The sequence below is a fragment of the Nycticebus coucang genome, chromosome 2 (assembly GCF_027406575.1).
Source record: "Nycticebus coucang isolate mNycCou1 chromosome 2, mNycCou1.pri, whole genome shotgun sequence".
Taxonomy (NCBI): Eukaryota; Metazoa; Chordata; class Mammalia; order Primates; family Lorisidae; genus Nycticebus; species Nycticebus coucang.
This window is the reverse complement of record NC_069781.1, coordinates 63,917,276-63,940,877: the sequence shown is the minus strand read 5'-3', so window position 1 is coordinate 63,940,877 and position 23,602 is coordinate 63,917,276. Positions and strand designations below refer to the sequence as shown.

Below are 23,602 nucleotides of genomic sequence, written 5' to 3'. Positions count from 1 at the left end.
AATTTAGAGAACCAGTGAGTACTACAGAAGTTCTGAGAAGCTCAGAGTCTAGTATAGCTTGTTCAAATGCAATGCTTCTAAGGAGAAGTAGTGAGAATACTGGCTTTAATGTATGCTTAGAATTCTATTTCTAAAGTGACTTGAAAAGATTTGTCATTTTTATTAAAACTGTAGAAGGTATTCAAACATCAGAAAACATCACCTATAATTCTTGACTGGAGGTAAATCATTTTCTGGCACATATGTATTTATATATATACACCACATGCACATACTTTTTTTTTATTATAAATTATTTCATGCTTCATATGACTATGGACCCTGCCACAATAGATTACCTCACATATTTTATAAATAAAATAATAGGCATCCAACGTGTATTTGTCAAATGAATTAATAAATAAACATAAGGTGTTTTTGTTATTTAGTGGGTTGCAAAAGCATTAAATATTAAATATTCCTCCAAATGGCTATACTATAATTTATTTAACTTTTCTCTAGTTATGGCTAATTTTTTTTTTTTTTTTGCAGTTTTTGGCCAGGGCTGAGTTTGAACCTGCCACCTCTGGCATATGGGGCTGGCGCCCTACTCCGTTGAAGCACAGGTGCCGCCCAATTTTTTTTTACTTTTAGAAATATTAGTGTAATGAATTCTCTTGCCTCTCAATCTAACAACATCCCTAATTATCTCCTTGGGATAGATGTCTAAAACTAAAAGTATTATGTCAGACGGTTTAAGATGAGTTTTAAAAGATAGATGGTTTTCGAATAACCATCTAACCATTATTCATTACTGTAACCATTACTCATTATTGTAAATCACAACCATTTGGTCCATGGAAGGGAGCAGTGAGTGGTGACGCCCAATCTGTTCATGTCCTGGCTTCCCTCCTCCCACAGCACAGGTACTTGCCAATCCAAAAGGGCCTTCTCCCACTGATGTCCCAGAGCCATCGCATGTGCCTCCTGGAGAACACAGTTACAAGGCTGCCCCGGTATCTACATGCAAGCAAAGGAGAATGAGAGCATCAGAGACAAGGAGTTCACATTTCCACTGATAAATAATAAAATGTGAAATAGAAAAAAAAAATAAGCTTGAAATACAATGAAGTATATATGTAGAAAGAACTTTCTGAGAGTTTGGATACACTATTTTGACTTTTACGAATGTCTGCCTGGTGAGGGGCGGCAACATCAAGGAGCGATCTTTCATTATAATATCTGGGCGTTAAAGCACAGATCAGTAGGTTGTAAATATTCTTTTTGGAAAATGAGCAATTCCCCACTTATTAAGATTAATTACTTAATGCCAAAATCCTTCCCATAAGTTTGTTTCTAACTATTACAAATTTGGCAATTATCTAGTTAATGTGATCAGTAAGGAAACCCAAAAATTACTTGAGGTCTAAATTTGGAGCTGGGTGTGTTTAATAAAGTAACCCAATAATTGCGACCCTTTCATTATAATCAGTGAAACGAGCATAGCCCCAGTATCAAAATTTCACATACTGTATAGAAATTAAAGTACCTATTATAAAAATAAATAAAAAATTTCCCTTAACTTAGAATTTCTTCTGAATTATTTTTACAGCTATGTAAATTATTTCTAGAAGCAAAAAATACTTGATTGTGCCCAATTCCATAGCAGTACTTATTAAAAACTCTTTAAAAATGCTTTAAATAAAAATCTAATAATTATTTTTCTTTTTTTCTTTAAGAACAAAGTTCCAAACAAAAGATAAATATACAAGGTATATACATATGTCATAACTTCACATTGTACCCCATAAATATATACAATTATTATTTGTCAATTAAAAATAAAATTAAATTTTTAAAAAAGAAATAATTTTAAAATGTTTTTAAAAATTAAACAAGAAAAAAAGTAAAATCATGCTGATTTTCTTGCCTGGTTAATATCCCCTGATATGAAAAAAGAAACAAAGTTAGCAACACTTGAATAAAGTTACACAACTGTTGGACTGAATTCTATTTATTTTGTCTATGTCTTTTCAAAATCCAGATTTATTTCTCTACTTTTCTGGACCAGATATGGTGAATGCAGTTTGTTTCACAATGATTTTCCCCTCTAATACCAGTACTTTGCTGTTCTACAATGCAAAGGTGTCTTCTAGGCCTCCAGAGATGTGTGAGGCTTTTAGCCCCTCTGCTGAATGGCCTCAGATTGAGGCATGTGGGTTTTATGACTTGGCTCTGACCTTGTTATTTGTTTACTGCCCCCCTTTGCCTGACAAGTACAGCAGGTATGTGGGGGCATCTCCTTTCCTTTCCGGGCATCTCCTTTCCTTTCCTCCCCATCACACACAATATGATCATTCTACTGCATTGTGGGCTTAGAACACAAGAGTATCAAACCTGTGTTCAGGGCAGAGAGGAAGGGCTGGAGTAGCTCTCTCAATCACATGGAATACTGGATGGAGTGTGGGAAACCAGGGTTCTACTTTTTTGCTCTTAATTCCCTCACTGAATTCCCTAATTCCCTTACTGAACTAATTCCCTCACTAATGTTCCCTAATCTTGCAGTCTTAATTTCATTATCAGGAAATAACATATTTTATTCAAGGTTATTAAACCTCCTTGCTTATATCTCTAGCTTGAGGATTCTTGAAACTATCTTTAACAAAAACTTCGTAAAATTCATTTTTGTGTGGTCAAGTACAATATCAGTTTTCTTTTTGACTCTCCAAAAAGCAAGAAGTCTTAAAAGAATGAGATGGGAAAATAGTTGTGTTTCAAATAGGTAAAGTTTTTAGTTATTCACAAAAGAAATATTTGAGTATTTGTGTGTTGATTATTTTATAAAAATATTTTTTATGCTTACATCCATATAAATATGTGGATATTATGTGTATTGATATGTACATATGGATATGAAAATAAAATACATGGGCACATGTACATAAATAAGAATCTTTTATAGGTAGAATTAAACATAGAAAACTTAATTTTTTTTAGTTATGGAAATAAATATCTATTTCTTTGAAAGTTTTTGATTAAGTTTAGGTATACTTCAGGGTAATTCAGGCCAGCAGGGGTTCCAGACATTTCTGTGGAAAAACAAAGTGGTTTCCTAGATAACGATCTATAATAATACAATTACCAAATGTACAATGACTGCCTAGGAAGTGAGCAGATGAGATTACTGGATGTAAATTTAAGAAATGCCTAATCTAGGAGTCTAGCTCCTTTAAGTTAGAAAAGTAATAAAACATCAACAGGGAGGGAAGAAGACTGGAGATAAAAATTGAGCCATGTTAGTAATCTGATTAGAGGAAAGGGATAAAGTAAAATTTGCTGTCCTTATTGAAACATGGGTGCTGTTAATGACCCACTGTAAAGGACCTTCAGGTACATAGACCAGTAAGGGAGCCTGAGGAAACAGAATTGAATAATGGTCCCTAAGACAAAACATACTAATGTGTACTCATTCTAATTATAGAATCTAAGATCATCTTCTAAAATATTTCATGTGAAGGTAAATTTCCAGGTTATAAAGTGCTAAACTGTGAATTTTACCTCACAGAGGAATTGACCATGCCCCGAGGAATCCCCATTTTTAAACCGATGGAATCACAGAAGAGCCCAAAATGAAAAAGAAAAAGAACGAATGAAGAAAAGCAGAGAAGCCTAAAGGATGAATGAAAGTGTGCTGAAAGGGCAGGGGAAGACTTGAGTTCAGAGGAAAACGATACTGGGGAGGTAGTCTTGCCACCCAAAGATGTTCCGCCCAGAATGACCGATCTAGAGGAAATCTTTTCTTTTACTTTTAATTTGCTTTTACAATTTGTTGCTAGGCTTTTTTTCTAAATACCTATAATCATCCTTCTTGCCTTTTTGAAATAAAATGTGCATTGAAGTATCACACAAATGTAATCAGATAAAGTATTCTTTCAACTAACATTTAAAATTAGAAGCTTTTTATGCTATTTTTAAAATCTCTCACTGTATATACTTTCTTTGCCTCTCTTACACACCTTGAAATGCCATCAAAAATGATATTTGATAAATGTTTCAACTCATGTGCCAATATGGATAATAGATAATTTATAATTAGAAATAATTTATGTTACTGGTAGATCATTAGTTGCTTTCTAAAATATGGCAGAAAAATTCTAGTTGTTCTGAGAGATTTTTCATTTTTATATCTAAAAAGACAGAATTTTTATAGCATAAAACAATTTTCTGAGACCAGAATTTATCAAAGTAATTTTAACAAAGTAGTTCTGAACCATGTTTGATCTCTTTGATATCATCACTTTTGACTGAATAGGGAAGGCAGAAAATTTTCAGGTATTGTCATAGATTTTATAATGGTTTATTCCAGAACAAAATCTCTTTCCAGTTATAGCAGTTCTAAATACCTCTTATGTTTTCATATATGCAATCAACAAATATTGCTTGCATAATATTATTACATTTAAGTCCAGAGAACTCCTTGATTGAACTTAAAGTAAGAAAGCAACTTAATGAAAGCTAAATCTTATTAAATTTAACAACTTTCATATTCTTAGTAAAACTTTGCGGGAAGGGGATTTTGGGAGGAATTGCCAGTCTTGTATGACAATTTTGCTGATGTAAAATGAAGCATTTAGGACTTGACATAGAGGACAGCTGGATCTGGAGAGTCATAGTTGTCTATTTCCCTGAAGCTCATTATCAAAGAAGGAGCGACTGGGAGTAGGGCTAATACTGGGGGGTTAAAAAGTTATAGCACAGTAGTGCTGATAAATATTTTTTAAATGAATGAATCTAAAATCTCAGAATTTTTTGTGCCTTAGGTTTGCCCTGAGAGGTTATGATTCAAATCCAAAGGAAACTTAGAATATGTTTGTAGTAAGAGATACAAAATTCACAGAGTCTTACTTTATCGCCCTCGGTACAGTGCTGTGGCGTCACCCTGCTCACAACCACCTCCCACTCGTGGGCTTAGGCGATTCTCTTGCCTCAGCCTCCCAAGTAGCTGGGACTACAGGTGCCTGCCATAATGCCCGGCTATATTTTTGTTGCTGTTTGGCCGGGGCCAGGTTTGAATCCGGCGCCCTACCCACTGAGCCACAGGCACTGCCCTGAGAGATACAAAACTCTTAAAACATAATTTTGAAAACCTACTTTAGGTTAGCCTAACACAAAGTTATTAGACAAGCTTGTCAATGCACTTGGGAGGGGAAATCACTTATACTTAAGAGCTGTTTTGGAGAGTATGTAAAAAATTAAATCCTATCGCTTTCATTTACTTGCTTATATGACCATGAGCAAATGATTTTACTTCCTGGAACCTCTTTTTAATATGTAAACTATAGATAATAATAGCAGCAATGAGAGAATTAAAGAAGTTAATACACATGCAACAATTTCGTAAGCTGTAAATATAAAACTAAGGATACATGTAGGACCAGGCTAGGCTAATATAAAATGGCCAGGAATGAAAGTGCTTATTAATACAAGGTGCAGATGAAATCTTGTAAGTGCATGAGGAAGTAGTTAGGTTTTTAATAAATTTGGGTGTTCAGTTTTTTAATGGGATGATTAAATTGTACAATATTAATAGATAATGTAAGAACCTTTCTATAACTAGTCTTGCTACTCACCATTAAAATCCAGCTGCAATTAGTTGGATCAATCAAATTTTTTTTAAAAAATAGGAGACTGGTATAGGGTTGTCAAAATAAGGCCATCAACAACATTACTATAAGTTGTCATTATTTTTTTAAAAGTGACTTTTGACACTAAGAAGCTGGAAGATCATAATTTCAGAATAAAGAACAGTTATTCTAAAAATACATTTGGCAACTTTACACCACCATCTATGGCTGGATGGAAAGATCTCTCTCAACATACATTGTCCTTATTTTTCTCATAACATTAAGAACCAAAGAAAACTTCACTATAGATCAGCATAATTATCCACAAGCCCTTCAAAAACCATAGGAAGATGAACAATAAGGCTTCTGCCAAACCTGAAGTTGAGAAGTTCTCTTCATCTACATTTTAACCAACAAGTCCCAGCAACAATTTAATCTTGATAACTTTCAGGGGCGCATAACTGCTCTTGCCCTGATCTTTGTTAGTAGAGAAAATATGCTCCCTTTCGTAGCATATTGCAATCTTCTTATTGCTAGTTCAGACAGCTTTTGATCTACATCAAAGCTCTTTCCTCAAGGAGAAATGACCAACACCACTACTTTTACCAGGGCTTTCAATACATTAAGACAAGTTTTAAATAAACGTAAGGCATCTGGTTATTTTTGTGAAAGAATGTCTCATTTGTTCTTTAACACTGTGGGAATATATGCATTTAAACAATGATTACTTTAACGTTGTTTTATATTTTAACTTATTTGACACCACCAACTCAATCAATAAAAAACCTGAAAGCCACTGATTACTCAGAGGGTCTCTAGTCATAGTTAGGACATAAAATACACCCATGAAGAAAGAGGTGATTTAACCTGTTTTAAACATACTTTAAAACATTTTATTAGCTTTAAAAAAATCTAGGTATACTTTAAAATGAATAGGTTTTTAAATACTCATTTTGATGAGTTGTGACAATTGTATATAAACATACCATCCAGAATAAGACATAGAACATTTCTAGAGTCTAGAACATTACCTCTTGCTATTTTAGAGTCATCCCACAATCCTACCTGAGATAATGTTTTTTAATTTCTAGACCATAGATTAGATTTTCCTGTTCATACAAATGAAATCATACAATATGAGGTTGGACAACTAAGTTCTTAAACTCATCCTAGAAAAAGTGCTACATACCTCACTGCTGAACATTTTACAATCACGTTGGAAGTACTCCCCATGGCCATCTGGTGACTGTAGTGATATTTAACAACAAGGCATGTAGCACTTTTTCTAGGATGAGTTCACGAACTGTATTCTTTTGTGTAGGGCTGCTTTCTCTCTACATTCTGTTTTTGTTTTATCTACAATTTATCCATATTCTTAGATGTTTCAGTACTTTACTCCTTATCATTGCTTCTAAAATATTATTTAAAATAATCCCCAACTGGCCAGGCACAATGATTCAGGCCTGTAATCCTAGTACTCTGGGAAGCCGAGGCAGGTGGATCACCTGAGCTCAGGAGTTCAAAACCAGCCTGAGCAAGAGTGAGACCCCATCTCTACTAAAAATAGAAACAAAAAACTAGCCAGGTATTTTGGCAGGCAACTGTAGTCCCAGCTATTTGGGAGGCTGAGGCAGGAGGATCACTTAAGTCCAAGAGTTTGAGGTTTCTGTGAGCTATGACATCATGGCATTCTACTCAAGGTGACAGAGTGAGACCCTGTCTCAAAACAAACAAACAAACAAAAAAACAAACAAAAATCCCCCAACTTTTTCTCATGTTTATTAAAAATATACCAATAATAAATAACCCAAATTATTAAAGTTACTATGAAATTCTTTTGTATAAGTTTCTTTAATACATATTTTTACTTTGGTTAAATACCTAGGAGTAGAATGGCTAAGTCATGGGATAGATGTACATAACTTTGTAAGAAACCACTAGACAGTTCTACAAAGTTGTACCATTTTACACATCCACCAAGAGAATTCTATTTGCTCTACTTTTTTCACCAATATTTGGTATTGTCAACTTTGTAATTTTCCTTATTCTAGTAGGTGTGAAGTGGTATTTCATTGTGGTTTAAATTTTCATTTAGCCATTGAGTATAAAGCACCTTTTCATTCACTTAGTGGCCAATTAATCGTACGTGTCCTCTGGTGAACACTGCATTTGCTATTGTTTGAGCTGTCTTTTTGCTATTGATTTGTAGGTGTTTATTGTAGTTGTTGAATTCCAGAGCTTCCTCAGAAATGTGATTTTGATAATAGCTTTTCCTGAATGTGGTTTGTTCTTTTATTGTCTTAATGGTGTCTTTAGATCAGCATAATTTTAAAATTTGATGAAGTATAAGATGTGATCAATATTAATAGGGATTTCTCTAGTCTCAACTTCTAGCCATAGGGCATATTAGCCTGTATTGTTTGAATAATATCCAGGTTGGCAAAAAAGGAGCATCAGAGAGGCACAGATGCATTTTTAAAGTCCTTCTGGACTAGATACACTTTGTTGCCATTATCTGACTACAAGTCATCTTTCACTGACTGTTCTGTTACCCAACAAGCCTTTGTCCACCTTGTCAAACTTTACAATCAGCAATGCCTCTTGCTCATGGCCTGATGCTATATATTTTCAAATTAGTGGGCAAGATTGCTATCCCATATCAGAACCCCTGTAATGCAGCTGACTTAGAACAGCTCATTCTATAGAGACAAATAAATAAACAAATGCAGCAATGGACAGTTTTAACAGAAGAAGCGAAGTCAAAGACATTGTCAAGGTAGTCATAAATCCATTCTGAACTATGGCACTCCCTCCGGGTTCCAAAAACAAAGCCAGGCAGATATTAAACACACAGAGCTTGTTGAATAAGTGAAGCAGCCCCATAGTCCCATGAGAAAATAGAAAAGTAGTGAGAAAGAAAACATCAATGAAATGTGAAATAGGGTGCCTTACTGTTCCCAGCAAGCTCGGGCAGCCATGTTCCAAGTGCCTTTCTGCTCTGTGATCAGAATGTGACAGTGGCCTGAGTGCTGGTGCCACCCTGTTGGGCAGGATTTGTCTTCCACATCCTAAAAAACAATTGCCCATGTTTTCATCATTATATTCTTTACAATCTAGAGTCTGCTGTCAACATAAGGAACTCTATGAGTCTCCTCACTTCAACAGAGTAGCTTTGTCTCTGGGGGTCAACTTTAATCCCAGTTGGTTACCCACAGACTTGCAATGGCCTCCTACCAAAAACACTACCACAGTCAGCAATGCTTCAATTTCATACCTTTTACATTCCTGTAATTAAAACAATGAGTAAATATCCTCTTAAATTATTTCATGAATATATTTTGTGATGAAGAAAACACACTTTGGGCCCCTTTTTCCTCTTGGCCCTCAAGATGTAACAAGAACAGGCAGATGTAGCAGCAGCGTAGCCACACCCCAGGCCACTCCCCCTTCATTACAGAGCACACTGCAGGGGGGAAAGGTGCTTGGCTGCTCACCCTGTCTCCCACCTTGGTTTGGGGGCTCCAGGCATTCCAGGAAATCCCATTGCACTGATAAAGTTTTTGGGTGCTTTCTTCTAAATGGAAGAGCCCTTTTAATTCCAGAGTGCAGTTCTTTGCAAATGAGGGCAGTGGGTCCTGTGGGAAGGAAAGGCAACTTATAATTGACTTAATCTGATCACACACTTAACCTCCTTTGGGTCTTCATTTGTTGTTAAGTATTTGTGTTGAGTAAACTATCCCCATGCTTAGGGGCTGTTCTGTAAATTAAGTGTGTTTATGGCCCAGCAAACAGCCTGTGGTAAGGCGAATAGGAAGGGAAGAAGATTTCCATACCTGTCTGGGCAAGTGTGAGTCAGTTGTGGATTCCACCTTATCTGCCTGAAGCGGCTCTGCCACTCCGGCTGCCTTCTGAGGTGGACTAAGGATGGATACATGGGAATTCCTTGTGTGAGTTGGGGAACTCTCATTCTCTAGTTTAAGGGAAACCACTCCATGATACTTGAGGAAACCACCACCGACCATATGGAAAACACATACATCAAGATACCAAACAGAAAAAAAAAAAAAAAACTGTTATAAAAATGAGCAGTTTAGGAATCTGATCAAAGCAAAAAGATACAAGAGGTTTTTTACCCTCTAATTTATGACAAGTTTTAAGAGAAATAACATATAAGATATAAAATAATAGCTTCACTAAATATTTTGCATCTATAAATATAAGGAATTTAGTAGTTCTCCAACAATGCTTACCTTATAAATGATGTCTGTTCCATTTCTGTAAACAGAGGATGGATGAACCTGAAATCAACAGAGAATAATATATGAACAGAATTGGCTGGAATAATAATGAGCAATAGGTAAAACCTACCCTCTCAGTAAGATATTGTTAATATTTGAAAAAAATTAAAATATATTATAAACATATTAAGATTTGCCATGCCCAAACATTGGAATTTCAAAAATCACTGGGCTTAGTTACAATCTGTGATTATCGTATTGATTTACATGTAAACAGTCCCAGTTAAGGAGAAAATATATCTTTATTTGTTTGGCACATCACACACACACACACACGCACCCCTCCCTCCCTTGTGAGAGTGTGCCTGGTTAGAATGCTGTGCTAATAAGGTCAAAGTCATGGCTTCCACACCTCAGTGGTTCACTTAATCTCACTCTGTTTCAGGGCCACTGGTCATTACCTATCTGTCTCTATCACAGAAGGAACCAAAGCAGAAATCATATGGATGAATCAGTGTATCTCACCTCAGTTAGTACAACTAATGAAGCAGGGCAGCCCATGATCTTTGTATACAGAAGGCACTGCGTAAGTGTGTGAGGAACTCACTCAGCATGAGAATCAAAACAGCTTCTTCAATGTTTAAGAATACTTATCAATATGTTTTGTTTTTTTTTTTTAATGTATTCCACTCATCAACTCCTGGAAGGGCCCCATCTTTACCAGTTTGCCATTCCCGTGGGGCCTGAGCTTCCTCTGAGAAAGGGCCGTAGAATCAAAGCCCTGTAGTGTATACCCCCTGGTGACCGCTAGCCACTTGGAAGATGGACGAGGTCTTCTTTCCAGATGAAAAGACCCAGAAGTGGTGGGTGATGAAGCCCCTAGGGGTGGTGGACGCCAAATGCCCCTCTGCCCCATGTTGTTCCTGCTTTGGTTGACGGGACGTGAAGGATGGCACTGTCCTGGAGGCATGCAAGATGGCAGGCGGTCAGTTCATTTTACACAAACAGATAAGGGATCACATTGATACAGCTCCTGGAGCAGCTTGTCATTAAACTTAGATGGATGATTTTCCCACCAGATGTTGCTTTTTTGCCATTTGCCAGAAACTCCTTTATTCTCCATCAGTTCCCATCCAGGAAAGCTGTGCCTTCTGCAAATCTATAGGGTGTTTATAAATTCATGAAATTGATTTCACAAACCCCCAATAAAAATCATCTTCATGATTTTATAATCATACCATATATTGGGAAAACAGCCTCACTTCTCTTCACATTATGATACTCCTCAATATACCAAGTTTATTCTCTGATCAACTATTATTCCACCAGCACATCAAAATGTTCGTGTCCGAGAGGTAGAAACTGGAGTTGTTTAACAATGTCATAGAATCACATAACAGTTATAAAAATTTGTACTCAGTTGTAACAGAACAATGACAAGTACTTTGTCAGGACAAAGACAGGAAATTAAGCACTTTCCTCTATTGCAAACCTCACCAGTTAGTATTTCTGGGAGGGCATTAAAAAAATCTAATGTCAGAACTCTTGTCTGGAAATTTTATATTTCATATATAAAGTGTATATTTTATGTGTTTTGCGTACTTACCATGACCAGAAATTTCTACTGGGAAAAAAATGAATTTGGTGAGGATAGGTAGCAGGAGAGATGTGGAAACACACATAGTATAAAGAAAAGAGGACAGTGTGCATGTTTTTTGGAGAGAGAGAAAAAGATAATGCACTCTAGATAAGAAAAAAATATATAGGACACAAGGCATGATGGATGTGAAAAAGAGGGCATAAGACTGAGAATGATTCTGGTCACTATCAAATGCTAAAAACACAACTAGAAGGTACCGGACAGAAAAAAAATCTGAGCACCAAGGACTTTGGTCTTTTTTTATTTAGTTCACAGGTTGTTTTTTTAGCATTTACAGCCCAGGACCTGTTTGGCTCTGCAGCCCAAAGTCATTCATTAATATTCTCCAGCTGCTCCTGACTCCCCAGGCCAGCTGCATCTCTCACATTTATTTTTCTCCAATTCCTACCTCTCTTAGAATTTTCCTGGTCACACTACACTGGGGGCTTGGATTTTAGGCACTGAGAGCTCTCTTTAACTGAGGAAGATAATTACAGCCCGACAAACTCTGGGGGAAAATAATTGTCGATAGATTCTCACCAACATTGTTTCCCCCTCGGTGAGAACAACAAACGAGCCTGAAAAAAACAACTACGGCACTGACTTGTTGCTTTTCTCAAGCAATGGTTCTTAGCAGGAGGAAAACCACATGAAGCAGAAACCAGAATAAAGGACCTCCATCATGACTGAGGTTGCTTTCTTGACAAGAAATTAAGCATTTTGATTTGAAGGTGTTATCAAGCACGTTGGCTTTTGAAAGCAAGAGCCATAGCGCCAGGACCGCTCCTGATTTCAAGATGAGGATCAAAAGAATACCTCCTTTTGAGTCCAAAATTTTCACTGCAGCTTTTGTCTTTGTGCCAAGAACTGCATTCACAGGGGAGTTCAGAATTACTTCAAAGACCTCATCATCTTCCTCTAATCCGTCATAGGTAATTGCTATATTCCACATCTTAGTTGACATTCCTACAAGAAGTAAACATTTTAATTACTCTTTAATTGCTATTTCAATCACCTAGGTGTCAGAGAAATATATTAATTAACATGTCTACAGCGAGACTGCAGTAGCCTGAGTGAGCCATTGTACTGCTACCAACTCAGTGAAGTCCTGCTGTTCTCCCAAATAATATGAAAAGACTGCATTTGTTCCTGGACAATGATGATTCTGTTTAAATGCAAACACTGTAACAAAAAAAGTAAGCTGCATTATGTAAGGGATGGGAAAAAAAAAGTTAGTAGATGAGAAGCAAGACAATTTTTTCCCCTAACCTGTCCCTTCTGTTCTTAAGAATAAAGTACTGCAATCTTACAGTCTTAATAGTTCCAAAAATCACAGAAGTGATTATCAGATGATACTTCATGCTATTCATGGAACCCTTAAAATGACTGATTTCTAAAGACAGCTGCCTGCATCGGCTGTCCCACTTCCTGAGATCCTTCTAGCCCACAGATGCTTTTTCTAATGATGTAATACACAGCAGTCTGATAGCTTCCTAAAGAGAATTTATGGGCTGGGGGTTCTAGAAATAGAGCCCTTTTTTGCCTCCCTTTCTGTCTGCCTCTATTCATGAAGTTACAGTCAAACTTGGTTCACAATAACTTTGCAAACCTAACAAAATAGCTTTCATGTTATAACATATTCCAGCTGTCCTGTCACCAGCAAGAGGGAAAGCAAAGCAACCCCCAGAAATACAAAATACTAAGGCAGGAAGAAATTTCTAAGAATGTCTACTCCCGACCTGTTTCCATAATGTGGGTTACAGGATATCCTTTGAGTTTACTTAGATGAAACAATGGGGACAGGAAGGAAAGAGTACACTGCTTAGTGGAGAGACAAGGCTCATGGTTAAGGAGAAAAAAGATTGTAAACTTGTGGTTTTAATTTTGGGGGCTAAGTTGAAAAAATTTAACCTGCCTCTTACTCATGGCTATTTAACTATTTTCACTCAATGGCTATTTGATAATTTTCTCCCCTACACTCCTCTATATAAGGCAGTTAAACAATATTTTCTTTAACCTTCTCTTAAAAATATGGCTTTTTTCCCCCCTTGCAGATTGCCTTCTATAGATTTATGCCTCTCAACAGTGCCATCCATATAATGGCCTTTTTTTTTTTTTGGAGGCAGAGTCTCACTTTGTCACCTCTGGTACAGTATCACAGCATCATAACTCACAGCAACCTCAAACCCTTGGGCACAAGCGATTCTCTTGCCTCTGCCTCCCGAGTAGCTGGGACTACAGGCACCACCACATCACCCGGCTATTTTTAGAGTTGGGGTCTCACTCTTGCTCAGGCTGGTCTGGAACTCCTGAGCTCAGGCAATCCAGCTGCCTCAGTTTCCCAGAGTGCTAGGATTACAGACGTGAGCCACTGTGCCCAGCCCAATGGCCTCTTTCTTGAAGGTAATCATCATGTGGGTCTCAGGATCAAAATCTCATCAATCCCCAACAGAATCCAATGGAAAGATAAAGCTAGCTGTTCCCTTACACTACTCTTGCACTTAAAGGGGGAAAAAGTGGTCTATTTGGAACCATTTTATTTAAAAATAGGTTGACAGCTAATTTCTTAAGCTTTCAGTAATCAACTGAGTTCTTAAATCAGTAACTTTTTTAGTCTTTACAAAAACAGAACTTGAAGCATCTAATAGAAAATACTATATAATTCCCACCTCATGGATAGATGAATCAATCCATCCAAATATATAGTTTGTACTTGTTATGTGCTTACCTGTGCATTAGAGGCTATGGAGACCATTAAGTAGTAACATAAGCCAAGCCCTGACCTAAAAAAGTTTAAAATCTCTTAGAGGAGACAGACATAAATACTAGAAAAATCCAATAATCATTCAAAGCTATGTCTGATTAGCTGCCAAAAGAATAGAATAGATGCTTTATCCTACATATGTGTGGACTCCAGAGTAAGAAGGAGTAGGAGGAAGGAAAATAGTACAAGCAAAGGCAGGAAAATAGCAAAGTAGAGGCCTTGACTAGGGGGTGAGTGAATTAACTGGCTGGAATAGAGAGTTACATTGGTGGAAATGAGGCCATAATGGTGCAAAGATAGTTGGGGGTCAGACCACAATGAGCCCCGGGCACCGGGTGGCCAGATTCAGACTCTACAGCCACGGGCAATGGGGAAGGTTTCCGTGAAGTGGATATTTTAGCAACATGAGCCTGAGAGTCTTATGCGAGATGGTCTGGGGACCCAGTCAGATAGACAGGTTAAAAATGGCGAGACCACATAGACAGCTATTTCAATAAAATTGTCATGAAAAGATAAGGGGCAAAGAATGAAGAAAGCAAAATGCTACTATTTGGAGAACTGCTTTGACCCCTAAAATTAAGCATTACCTAAATAAATCCAATGCAAAAATTATTTCTAAGCCCTAACCAATTCCGCTTATTTTAGATTCATTTTTTAAAGGTTATATTATATCACTGCCCATTCTTTTCCCTACCTCAAAAAATAAAAAAATAAAAATCCTTGAAATTTTTGTTGGGCTTATGAGTAGAACCCAATGGTGAGAGAAAATCCATTCTATTTCATTCACGTGCTTCTGATTTGTCTGCATTTTGGCTTTGTTTCTATGCCTACCAGGTGTGGATGGAGGACCAACTTTTTTAGGTTAATGAGATTGGAAGTAAGAACTTTATCATATTTTCCCTTCCTTTTCCAATTTCAATTTGTTAAGTCTGTGAAATACACAAACATTTTCAGAGGGCTTGACCTGGCCCCTTGTTCCCACAAAACAAAAGGTGCTGAAGAAAAGAGAGAAGGTGTCATTTTATGCAGATGTATCCCCTTTACAAAGTAGGTGAGTTCCTGGGGATTTTCCAGCAAAGCAGATTTCTCTACTGAAAGAGATTCCCTATTTAACAAATGGTGCTGGGTGAACTGGCTGGCAACCTGTAGAAGACTGAAACTGGACCCACACCTTTCACGATTAACTAAGATAGACTCTCAGTGGATTAAAGATTTAAATTTAAGACATGAAACTATAAAAATACTAGAAGAAAGTGCAGGGAAAACTCTTGAAGAAATTGGCCTGGGTGAATATTTTATGAGGAGGACCCCCTGGGCAATTGAAGCAGTTTCAAAAATACACTACTGGGACCCGATCAAACTAAAAAGCTTCTGCACAGCCAAGAACACAGTAAGTAAAGCAAGCGAACAGCCCTCAGAATGGGAGAAGATATTTGCAGGTTATGTCTCCGACAAAGGTTTAATAACCAGAATCCACAGAGAACTCAAACGTGTTAGCAAAAATAGAACAAGTGATCCCATCACTGACTGGGCAAGGGACTTGAAGAGAAACTTCTCTGAAGAAGATAGGCACATGGCCTACAGACATATGAAAAAATGCTCATCATCCTTAATCATCAGAGAAATGCAAATCTAAACTACTTTGAGATATCATCTAACTCCAGTAAGATTAGCCATATCACAAAATCCCAAGACCAGAGATGTTGGCGTGGATGTGGAGAAAAGGGAACACTTCTACACTGCTGGTGGAAATGCAAATTAATACATTCCTTTTGGAAAGATGTTTGGAGAACACTTAAGAGATCTAAAAATAGACCTGCCATATGATCCTACAATTCCTCTACTAGGTATATACCCAGAAGACCAAAAATCATATTATAACAAAGATATTTGTACCAGAATGTTTATTGCAGCCCAATTCATGATTGCTAAGTCATAGAAAAAGCCCAAGTGCCCATCAATCCACGAATGGATTAATAAATTGTGGTATATGTACACCATGGAATACTATGCAGCCTTAAAGAAAGATGGAGACTTTACCTCTTTCATGTTTACATGGATGGAGCTGGAACATATTCTTCTTAGTAAAGTATCTCAAGAATGGAAGAAAAAGTATCCAATGTACTCAGCCCTACTATGAAACTAATTTATGGCTTTCATATGAAAACTATAATCCAGTTATAACCTAAGAATATGGGGAAGGGGGAGAAGGAGGGGAGGGGCGGGGGTAGGAAGGGCAGAAGGAGGGTGATTGGTGGGATTAAACCTGCGGTGCATCTTACAAGGGTACATGTGCAACTTACTAAATGTAGAATATAAATGTCTTGGCACAATAACTAAGAAAATGCCAGGAAGGCTATGTTAACCAGTGTGATGAAAATATGTCAAATGGTATATAAAACCAGTGTATGGTGCCCCATGATTACATTAATGTACACAGCTATGATTTAATGATAAATAAAAAAAAAGAAAGATATTTTCTCAATATTTCAGAGTAAATATTACATTAAAGATTTGTTTCCTTGGAAAACATTTTGAATCTTAAGAGTGATGTTATTTTAATTAAGAATATAGCAAAACATTCAAGAACACATATTTTATAGGAAAACAATCATTTTCTTAAGAACATATATTGGCTCAAGATTAGTCACAAGTACCTGAATGCAAAATATTCACTGTTTTTCTGAGGGTTCTGTTGTTTGTTTGTTTCTTTGTCTGGGTTGTGGTTTTTCTATAATACCTGCAAGGTAAGCTTTCTTTCCAGCTCCCTCCTAAGAATTCTCAAACCTTACAACATCCCACTGTCTTTGTTCACTGTTTCTCCACCCAATCATGGAAGCTGCTATTTGTAAAGAAATAAATAGATTGCTCTGGGCAAAAGGTGTGGACACCAGACCCAAAAGAAGTAAGAATTGGCTAAACACAATGGCTCAAGACTGTAGTCCCAGCCCTCTGGACTATAATCCTAGCCCTCTGAAGCAGGTGAATTGCTTGAGCTCAGGAGTTCGAGACCAGCCTGAGCAATAGCGAGACCCCATCTCTACTAAAAATAGAAAAAAGAAAAGCTAGCCAGGAATTGTGGTGGACACCTGTAATCCCAGCTACTCGGAAGGCTAAGGCAAGAGGATTACTTGAGCCCCAGAGGTTGAAGTTGCTGTGAGCTATGACGATACAGCACTCTACTCAGGGCTACAGATCTCAAAAAAAAAAAAAAAAAAAAAGTAAGGATTAACAATGTGAAAGTAAATAAACATTTTCTTGACCTGTGGACCTGGGAACCTTTATAATTTATAATTCTCTAAAACAAGACTTCAATTTATAAAACTGTTTCACACAATAAACGGTTAAGGTAAACCATTTTGAAGAACACAATTGGTCCTTTGTTTACAATGAATGGTTTAATGTTTTTTTAAAAAAATAATATAGGATATGCTTATATTATTTCTTAAAATATATAAAATCATAAGACTATCTAGATCCTTTGGAAGTCATTAGTATCCCTCTACTCAAAACAGCATGTAAACTCTTCTAGACAAATGAGCATTTATCTTATCCAGTAGAATCTCCAAGATATAGATTTTAAAGCCTCCCCTAAGGTGCTTCATTCTAGGAGCACCTGATGGACTGCTCAAAACCTACTGGATCATTCCTAACCTTATAATAAACGGACCTCAATAATAAAGATGACATATGGCAAAGACTCTACCCTAGTGGTTCTCAACCTGTGGGTCGCGACCCATAGGAATTGTATTAAAGGGCAGTAGGAAGGTTGAGAACCACTACTCCAGACTCTCAAAAAATGGAAAATGAAGTACAAAAGGCATAGATAGTGCAAGCTTATCAAATGCTTTTATAGGAGGAATGACCAGAACACCAGGGCCTGTTGCAGTGTGAGGGTAAACATCAAACACATAGTAGGAATAACTCTTCCCACTGAGGGTGGTCAGCCTGAGAAGCAAACCCACCTAAGTTAGAAAGTTATATACCATAAGGAGGAGGAACGAACTTATCTAAGTTAGAAAGTCATGTCACAGGAAGGAGACCAATAACAATATTTGGGTTGTTGCACGTCAAATTTAAGGCTCACTATTTATAGGCTGAATTGTGTCCTTTAAAAATTTATATGCTGAAGTTTTAACTCCCAGTACTTCTGTATGAGACTTTATTTGGAAATAGGACAATTGCAGGTGTAATTAATGTGAGGTCATTCTGCAATAGGGTGGGCCCCTAATCCATTATGATTGGGACTCTATAAAAATAGGAAATGTGTACACAGACATGCACAGAAAGAGACCACCATGTGAAGAAGAAAGCAGAGATTGGAGTGGTGCAGCAGAAGCCAGGGAATGCTGGAGAAGCATGAAAGAGCAGCAGAGAATAAATCTTCCCTCATAGCTTCAGAAGGAATCAAACCTGCTGACACTTTGACCTTGAACTTCTAGCCTCCAGAACTGTGAGACACTAATTGTCTATTTTTTAAGCTACCTAGTTTCTATGTTGGATATTAAGATTCTCAGTTTTAGCATGGTGATGGTCTTTAGACCATTTTCTTTTGCCTTTGCCCAAAACTTTATGAGTTAGTGGCCAGTGAGTTTAGACCTGGCGGAGTCCTCTTAGAACACAGTACCTCTCCTTTGGAGGAAAGCACAAAATCACAATCCCTGTCTGCTTCACTAAGCCTTTTGTATTGTCCCTCCCATCCCCCAATGAATGATTCGGGTATATCCCAAACCACAGGAAAAGAGAGAGAAGTAGGCAGTGAGGTAAGGAAGTGTTATCTGCCTGCTTTGCAGAAGCCAGGGAAAGACAGTGGGACTTCAGTTTCAGCTCCAGGCACAGATCCCCAAAGGTGTGTTGGTGCTTAGAGATTCCTTCTTCTGCCTATTAGAATACTGCCTCCCCTGGGAAGTCTTCCAAGATTTTCCTTAGCCGGAATGGCTTATCCTTTCAGTCTCAACATAATGGTATTTTCATGTCTTTGTTTCCCAGACAATAGCACATCCTTGAGAGTAAATGCTAGACTGTTGTATTCCCCTTTTCACCCAGAAAAATGTTTCAACTGATTTAAAGCAAAAAAAAAAAAAAAGTGCTATTGAAAAGAATAATATCTTCCCTGGAATCTCCTCATATCAACCTATTCCAACATGGATCATTTAGAAATGCCCTTTAAAAACCCATGTAAACATAGCATTCTGAAATTTTCCATTAAAAATATGAGTCAATTAAATTATTATAACTTTGTGTCAGACTTTTAAATAATTTTTAAATAACTTTATTCTTTTCTGTATTTTTAGATGTTTGCTTTGATATGTGATATTTTACATTTGTTATAGTCTTTCTTCTCATATGAAATAAATATTCACTTGTTACTAAAAATACATGAAAGCAAAATGTCAAACTCAAATTCATCTCTTCTGGAGATGATATGGTTCCCTGAGGAGTGTCTACTTGGCTGAAGTTACATGGTATTCTGCCTTCTCTGCAATATCTAGATTTGCTTACAAAAACATAAAACAAAGTGTAGGCACGAAACGTACCTGGGTCAAACTGAATCAGTTTAGATGGAGTCACAGTGAAATCTTTTCCAACTGTAGCTGACACCTGGTTGACCTTAAGAGAGAAAAAAAATGTCTTTTTTAATAAAAATAAATATTCCATAATAGAGAAACATCTATTCTCTCCCATGCTAGACTAAACTCACTCTCTTAAATCTGGTTTTAATATCAAATAGATTTTTTATTATATTAAACCATTTTGGGTTTTCCTTAAAGTTAACTTTTTTGCTAGACTAATATCAATAGAAAGGAAAGCTTTTTTTTCTTTTCCTTTATATATGTAAAGGATCCTATTATTGAAGAAAATAGCATAAATTTTAAACAATATTTTTCTTTTTATTATGAGCACAATTTTATTTCCTTCTTCCAGCCCAATTTGGTTTTTGAAAAGTACCTTTACAAAAAGGAAGAGAGAAAGTTGAAGAGGGAAAGAAAAAGCAGGCTCTCCTGACAACCCCTGTGATGAGCTGTCAGACAGCTTTGAGGTTTCCTGGAAGCTCCAGGGCACTGAAAGCCTTTAGACCAGATTAACTCAAGTCTGTTCCATTTTCCTGTCTGGATGAAACCACCACTCTTTGCAGATCTGAAGGAGAGCTTTGTGGGATTGAAAGACCTGGTGAACAGCCACACAAAGGAGATCCACACCCAGGAGCCAGGGCTTTCAAGGCTCTCAACAAGTGAGCTGTGAAAAAAAGTCACCCGGTCTGAGAGGACTATTGACTGTCCTGGCTCCAGACCTAAAACTGAAGAGGTGATCTGAAGACTCTGAAGTCAGGGACTCAAATTCTCCCCAGTGGAAGCCTAAATATGTGTTAAGAAACATCTTGGCCATTTGAAAAATAAGTGATAGAAGGAGAACCCTGTTCAAAGCTAACAGGAAGTTGTTACTTCTGCATATCTTTTTTTTTTTTGCAGTTTTTGCCCAGGGCCGGGTTTGAACCCACCACTCCTGGTGTATTGGGCCAGTGGCCTACTCCTGGAGCCACAGGCACTACCCTCTTCTGCATATTTTTTATATGTTCCTTCTTACAAACAAATAAAGTACTTTATGAAAAATTTTAAAATTCCTATACTATGGCCTCTGACAATATGTCCATTTCAAATCAGAGGCTCTAACATGCACTAATTGGTCTGCAGTGGAAACATTTTGTTGAAGAAGGATACTCCCTCACAGGCCTCCATTTGCTCTTTGTCTACAATGCCAAGGCCCCTCCTGAACCACTTTTCATTGTGAAAAGGCAGCGCATTGTATACCTGCATCCACCATATGCTGGGAGTTACATTTCCCTGCATGGTTCTTGTACGTACAATTACCTAGTATTTACCACCACTGAGTTTACAGAATCCTATGTAGAAAAAGCAATGGTCTGAGGCAAGATGGTTGGAAAAATTAGTCAGATGAAAGTACGTGATTCTACCCAGGACAAAGCACACTGGGTAACAATACCTTCTCTTTCCCTGCTCCTAGTCAAGTAGCCAAGAAGCTCTTACGTAAGATGGCAGGTTGTGCTGAGGGTAGAGCTGTCCTGAAAGATTCTGGGACTGTATTTGAACTGCATACTCAGCTGGAAGATTCACAGGATGAATTCAGCTTGATAGACATAAGGTTCCATGAAACACCATGTGTGTTCTTTCTACCTGGTAAGGTGGGTGGCCTGAAACTCCAGACTAAAGCAGATGGTGTTTTCTATGGAAGACTAGAGGATTATTAGAAAACCATCTTGGCAGATTCTTTCTTATTCCATAAGCAATCCTCTAGAAAATTATAGCACATACCAAGTTTCTGCTATTTAATAACAATAAAGCACCGACAGCTCAGGGAAAAAGAGTCTGTGTCTACTGGAAACATAAATACTGAGTCTGAGTATGATTGAATTTAGGGGCACAGGGTACTGAGGGTGATTGGAATTCATCATTAAAATTGAGACTTAACAGAGATGCCATTCTTCTCAGAAGCTAATATTAATGACTTCTCCATCAGACTGAGGAGGGGAGTCTTTAAAACTCATTCCCCATCATAAATATACACAAGCTTTTCATACTTTCATTTTTTTTTTGAAGTGCTATTACTATGTATATAAGGACTCCTAACAAATTTCTTCAATGCCAGAAGCCATAGGTTTTGCTTCATGGTTAATGTCAATGGAAAGAAGTGACTTGACTAATTCAAAAAGGATTACCTGAAAATCCTTTATATTTCAAGGTGCTTATATTAATACATGCTCTCCTAATTTTGCATGGCTTAGACAACTCTCAAAATAGGCTTAAGTCTCTTGATTTGCCTCATCCACTGAGACCATGGAGAGTGATAGGGTGGATACTAAGAAGAAGCCATTTAGATAGTAAAACTTGCTCTGGGTACCCTACGAAGGTCTCACATCCAACTTCTCTTTCCAAAGTAGAATTGAGCCCAATTTCACTAAGTTACATATTTCTCCCTGTGAAATGAAACTTCAAAACTTAATGAGTTTATAGAGACAAATGATCTGATTTCAAAACTGAAAATGTGCTGTTAAAGAATCATATTTCAGGGTGGCATCTGTGGCTCAAGGAGTAGGGCACTGGCCCCATATACCAGGGGTGGTGGGTTCAAACACAGCCCCGGCCAAAAACAGCAAAAAAAAAAACATATTTCAGGGTTAATGAACCTAGATGATGGATGGAAGGACAAGGAGATTTTATATTTAGAATCTTCAGAAGAATACGAAATGTCTACAGTCTGGATTTTCTAAAAAAAAAAAAAAAAATCAAAGGTACTTAACCAGCAACATAAGTTTTAGCTTGGTAGTTTGCATTTTAGATTTGTTACCTTTATACCCACAAAGGCTGAGTCCGTTGAATATCCCTTTCTGGTAATTTCCAAGGGCAACGTGCCTACATTCTCACAGATCTCATATTCAGTCTGTGACCATTCAATATGAGACCACTTGAATTCCAAACTGTGCATGAAAAAAAAGAAAAGGGAAATCATAAGAAATGCATAGTAAATCCCGGCACAAATTTTCTGCTGGGTGGGAGACTGAGCCACTGGTTCACATCATGGTGGCAAAGGTGGTTGATCAGCCAACACCGATGACAGAAATGCCTTACCCTTGTTTGGTACATTTTAGTTCACACAAAACTTACACCAACATTATTTCACTTGATCCTTACAACAAGACTGTGAGGCAGACACAGCAAGCATTAGAATTCCACTTCACAAATAAAGAGCCAAAGGTTAACAGCCTGCTGAAGTTCCCAGAGACAGTAACAACAAACAGGGGACTCAAACTTGAGTGTTCTGAAGGGAAAGGAACCAGCAGCTGTTAAGTTCAAGGAGACATTCATTTTTGGAAAAGACAATGATAAGAAGTTTCCTAAGTTGACTTTTGCCCTTCCTTGTTAGTGCAATAAGAACTGTTCCAAAAACACAGACCAAGTTCTCTGTATTTGGGTTCAGTTAACTCGTCATCCTTGAGAATATGCCTGGGAATTAAAATGTACATGTGTTTTTTAACTCTCTGTTCTTTCTCTGCATATAAAAGAGCTGTACTGTATAGCTTAGATGCAACTATTCAACTGATTAAGCCTGATAAACAGAAGGTGGTATTTTTCTCCATAACGTATTTAGCGAGTTCAACATTTAAAGGAAATTGTCTTCCTTAATCCTCATCTAGTGAGGGACATTATATTTTTCAAAAAAAGAAAAGAAAACTAACCTCAGATTAAATAATTAGCTCAAAGGCAAAAAACAGTGACAAAGCTAGTAAGTAGCAGAGATGAAATTCAAGCCTCACAGGGAATCTATTCTTCCTCTGGCTTTC

At 37.2% G+C, this 23,602-nt stretch overlaps 1 protein-coding gene across 6 annotated transcripts in view; it reads right to left on the bottom strand.

Annotated features, from left to right (window-relative positions):
- Positions 1-23,602, bottom strand: part of FREM1 (FRAS1 related extracellular matrix 1) — a 183,025-nt gene that overhangs the window by 4,951 nt on the left and 154,472 nt on the right. For 3 of the 6 annotated variants that reach the window (XM_053572312.1, XM_053572393.1, XM_053572383.1), the window contains 9 exons: positions 22,609-22,738; positions 19,782-19,854; positions 12,297-12,446; positions 10,563-10,801; positions 9,854-9,901; positions 9,437-9,601; positions 9,098-9,238; positions 8,556-8,671; positions 914-999 (listed from right to left, as the gene is read on the bottom strand). In XM_053572312.1, coding sequence (XP_053428287.1) covers positions 914-999; positions 8,556-8,671; positions 9,098-9,238; positions 9,437-9,601; positions 9,854-9,901; positions 10,563-10,801; positions 12,297-12,446; positions 19,782-19,854; positions 22,609-22,738 — 1,148 coding nt within the window. Of the gene's footprint in view, positions 1-913; positions 1,000-8,555; positions 8,672-9,097; positions 9,239-9,436; positions 9,602-9,853; positions 9,902-10,562; positions 10,802-10,833; positions 11,001-12,296; positions 12,447-19,781; positions 19,855-22,608; positions 22,739-23,602 lie in introns of those variants that run through there. The other 3 variants (XM_053572323.1, XM_053572400.1, XM_053572332.1) reach the window with 2 other exon arrangements.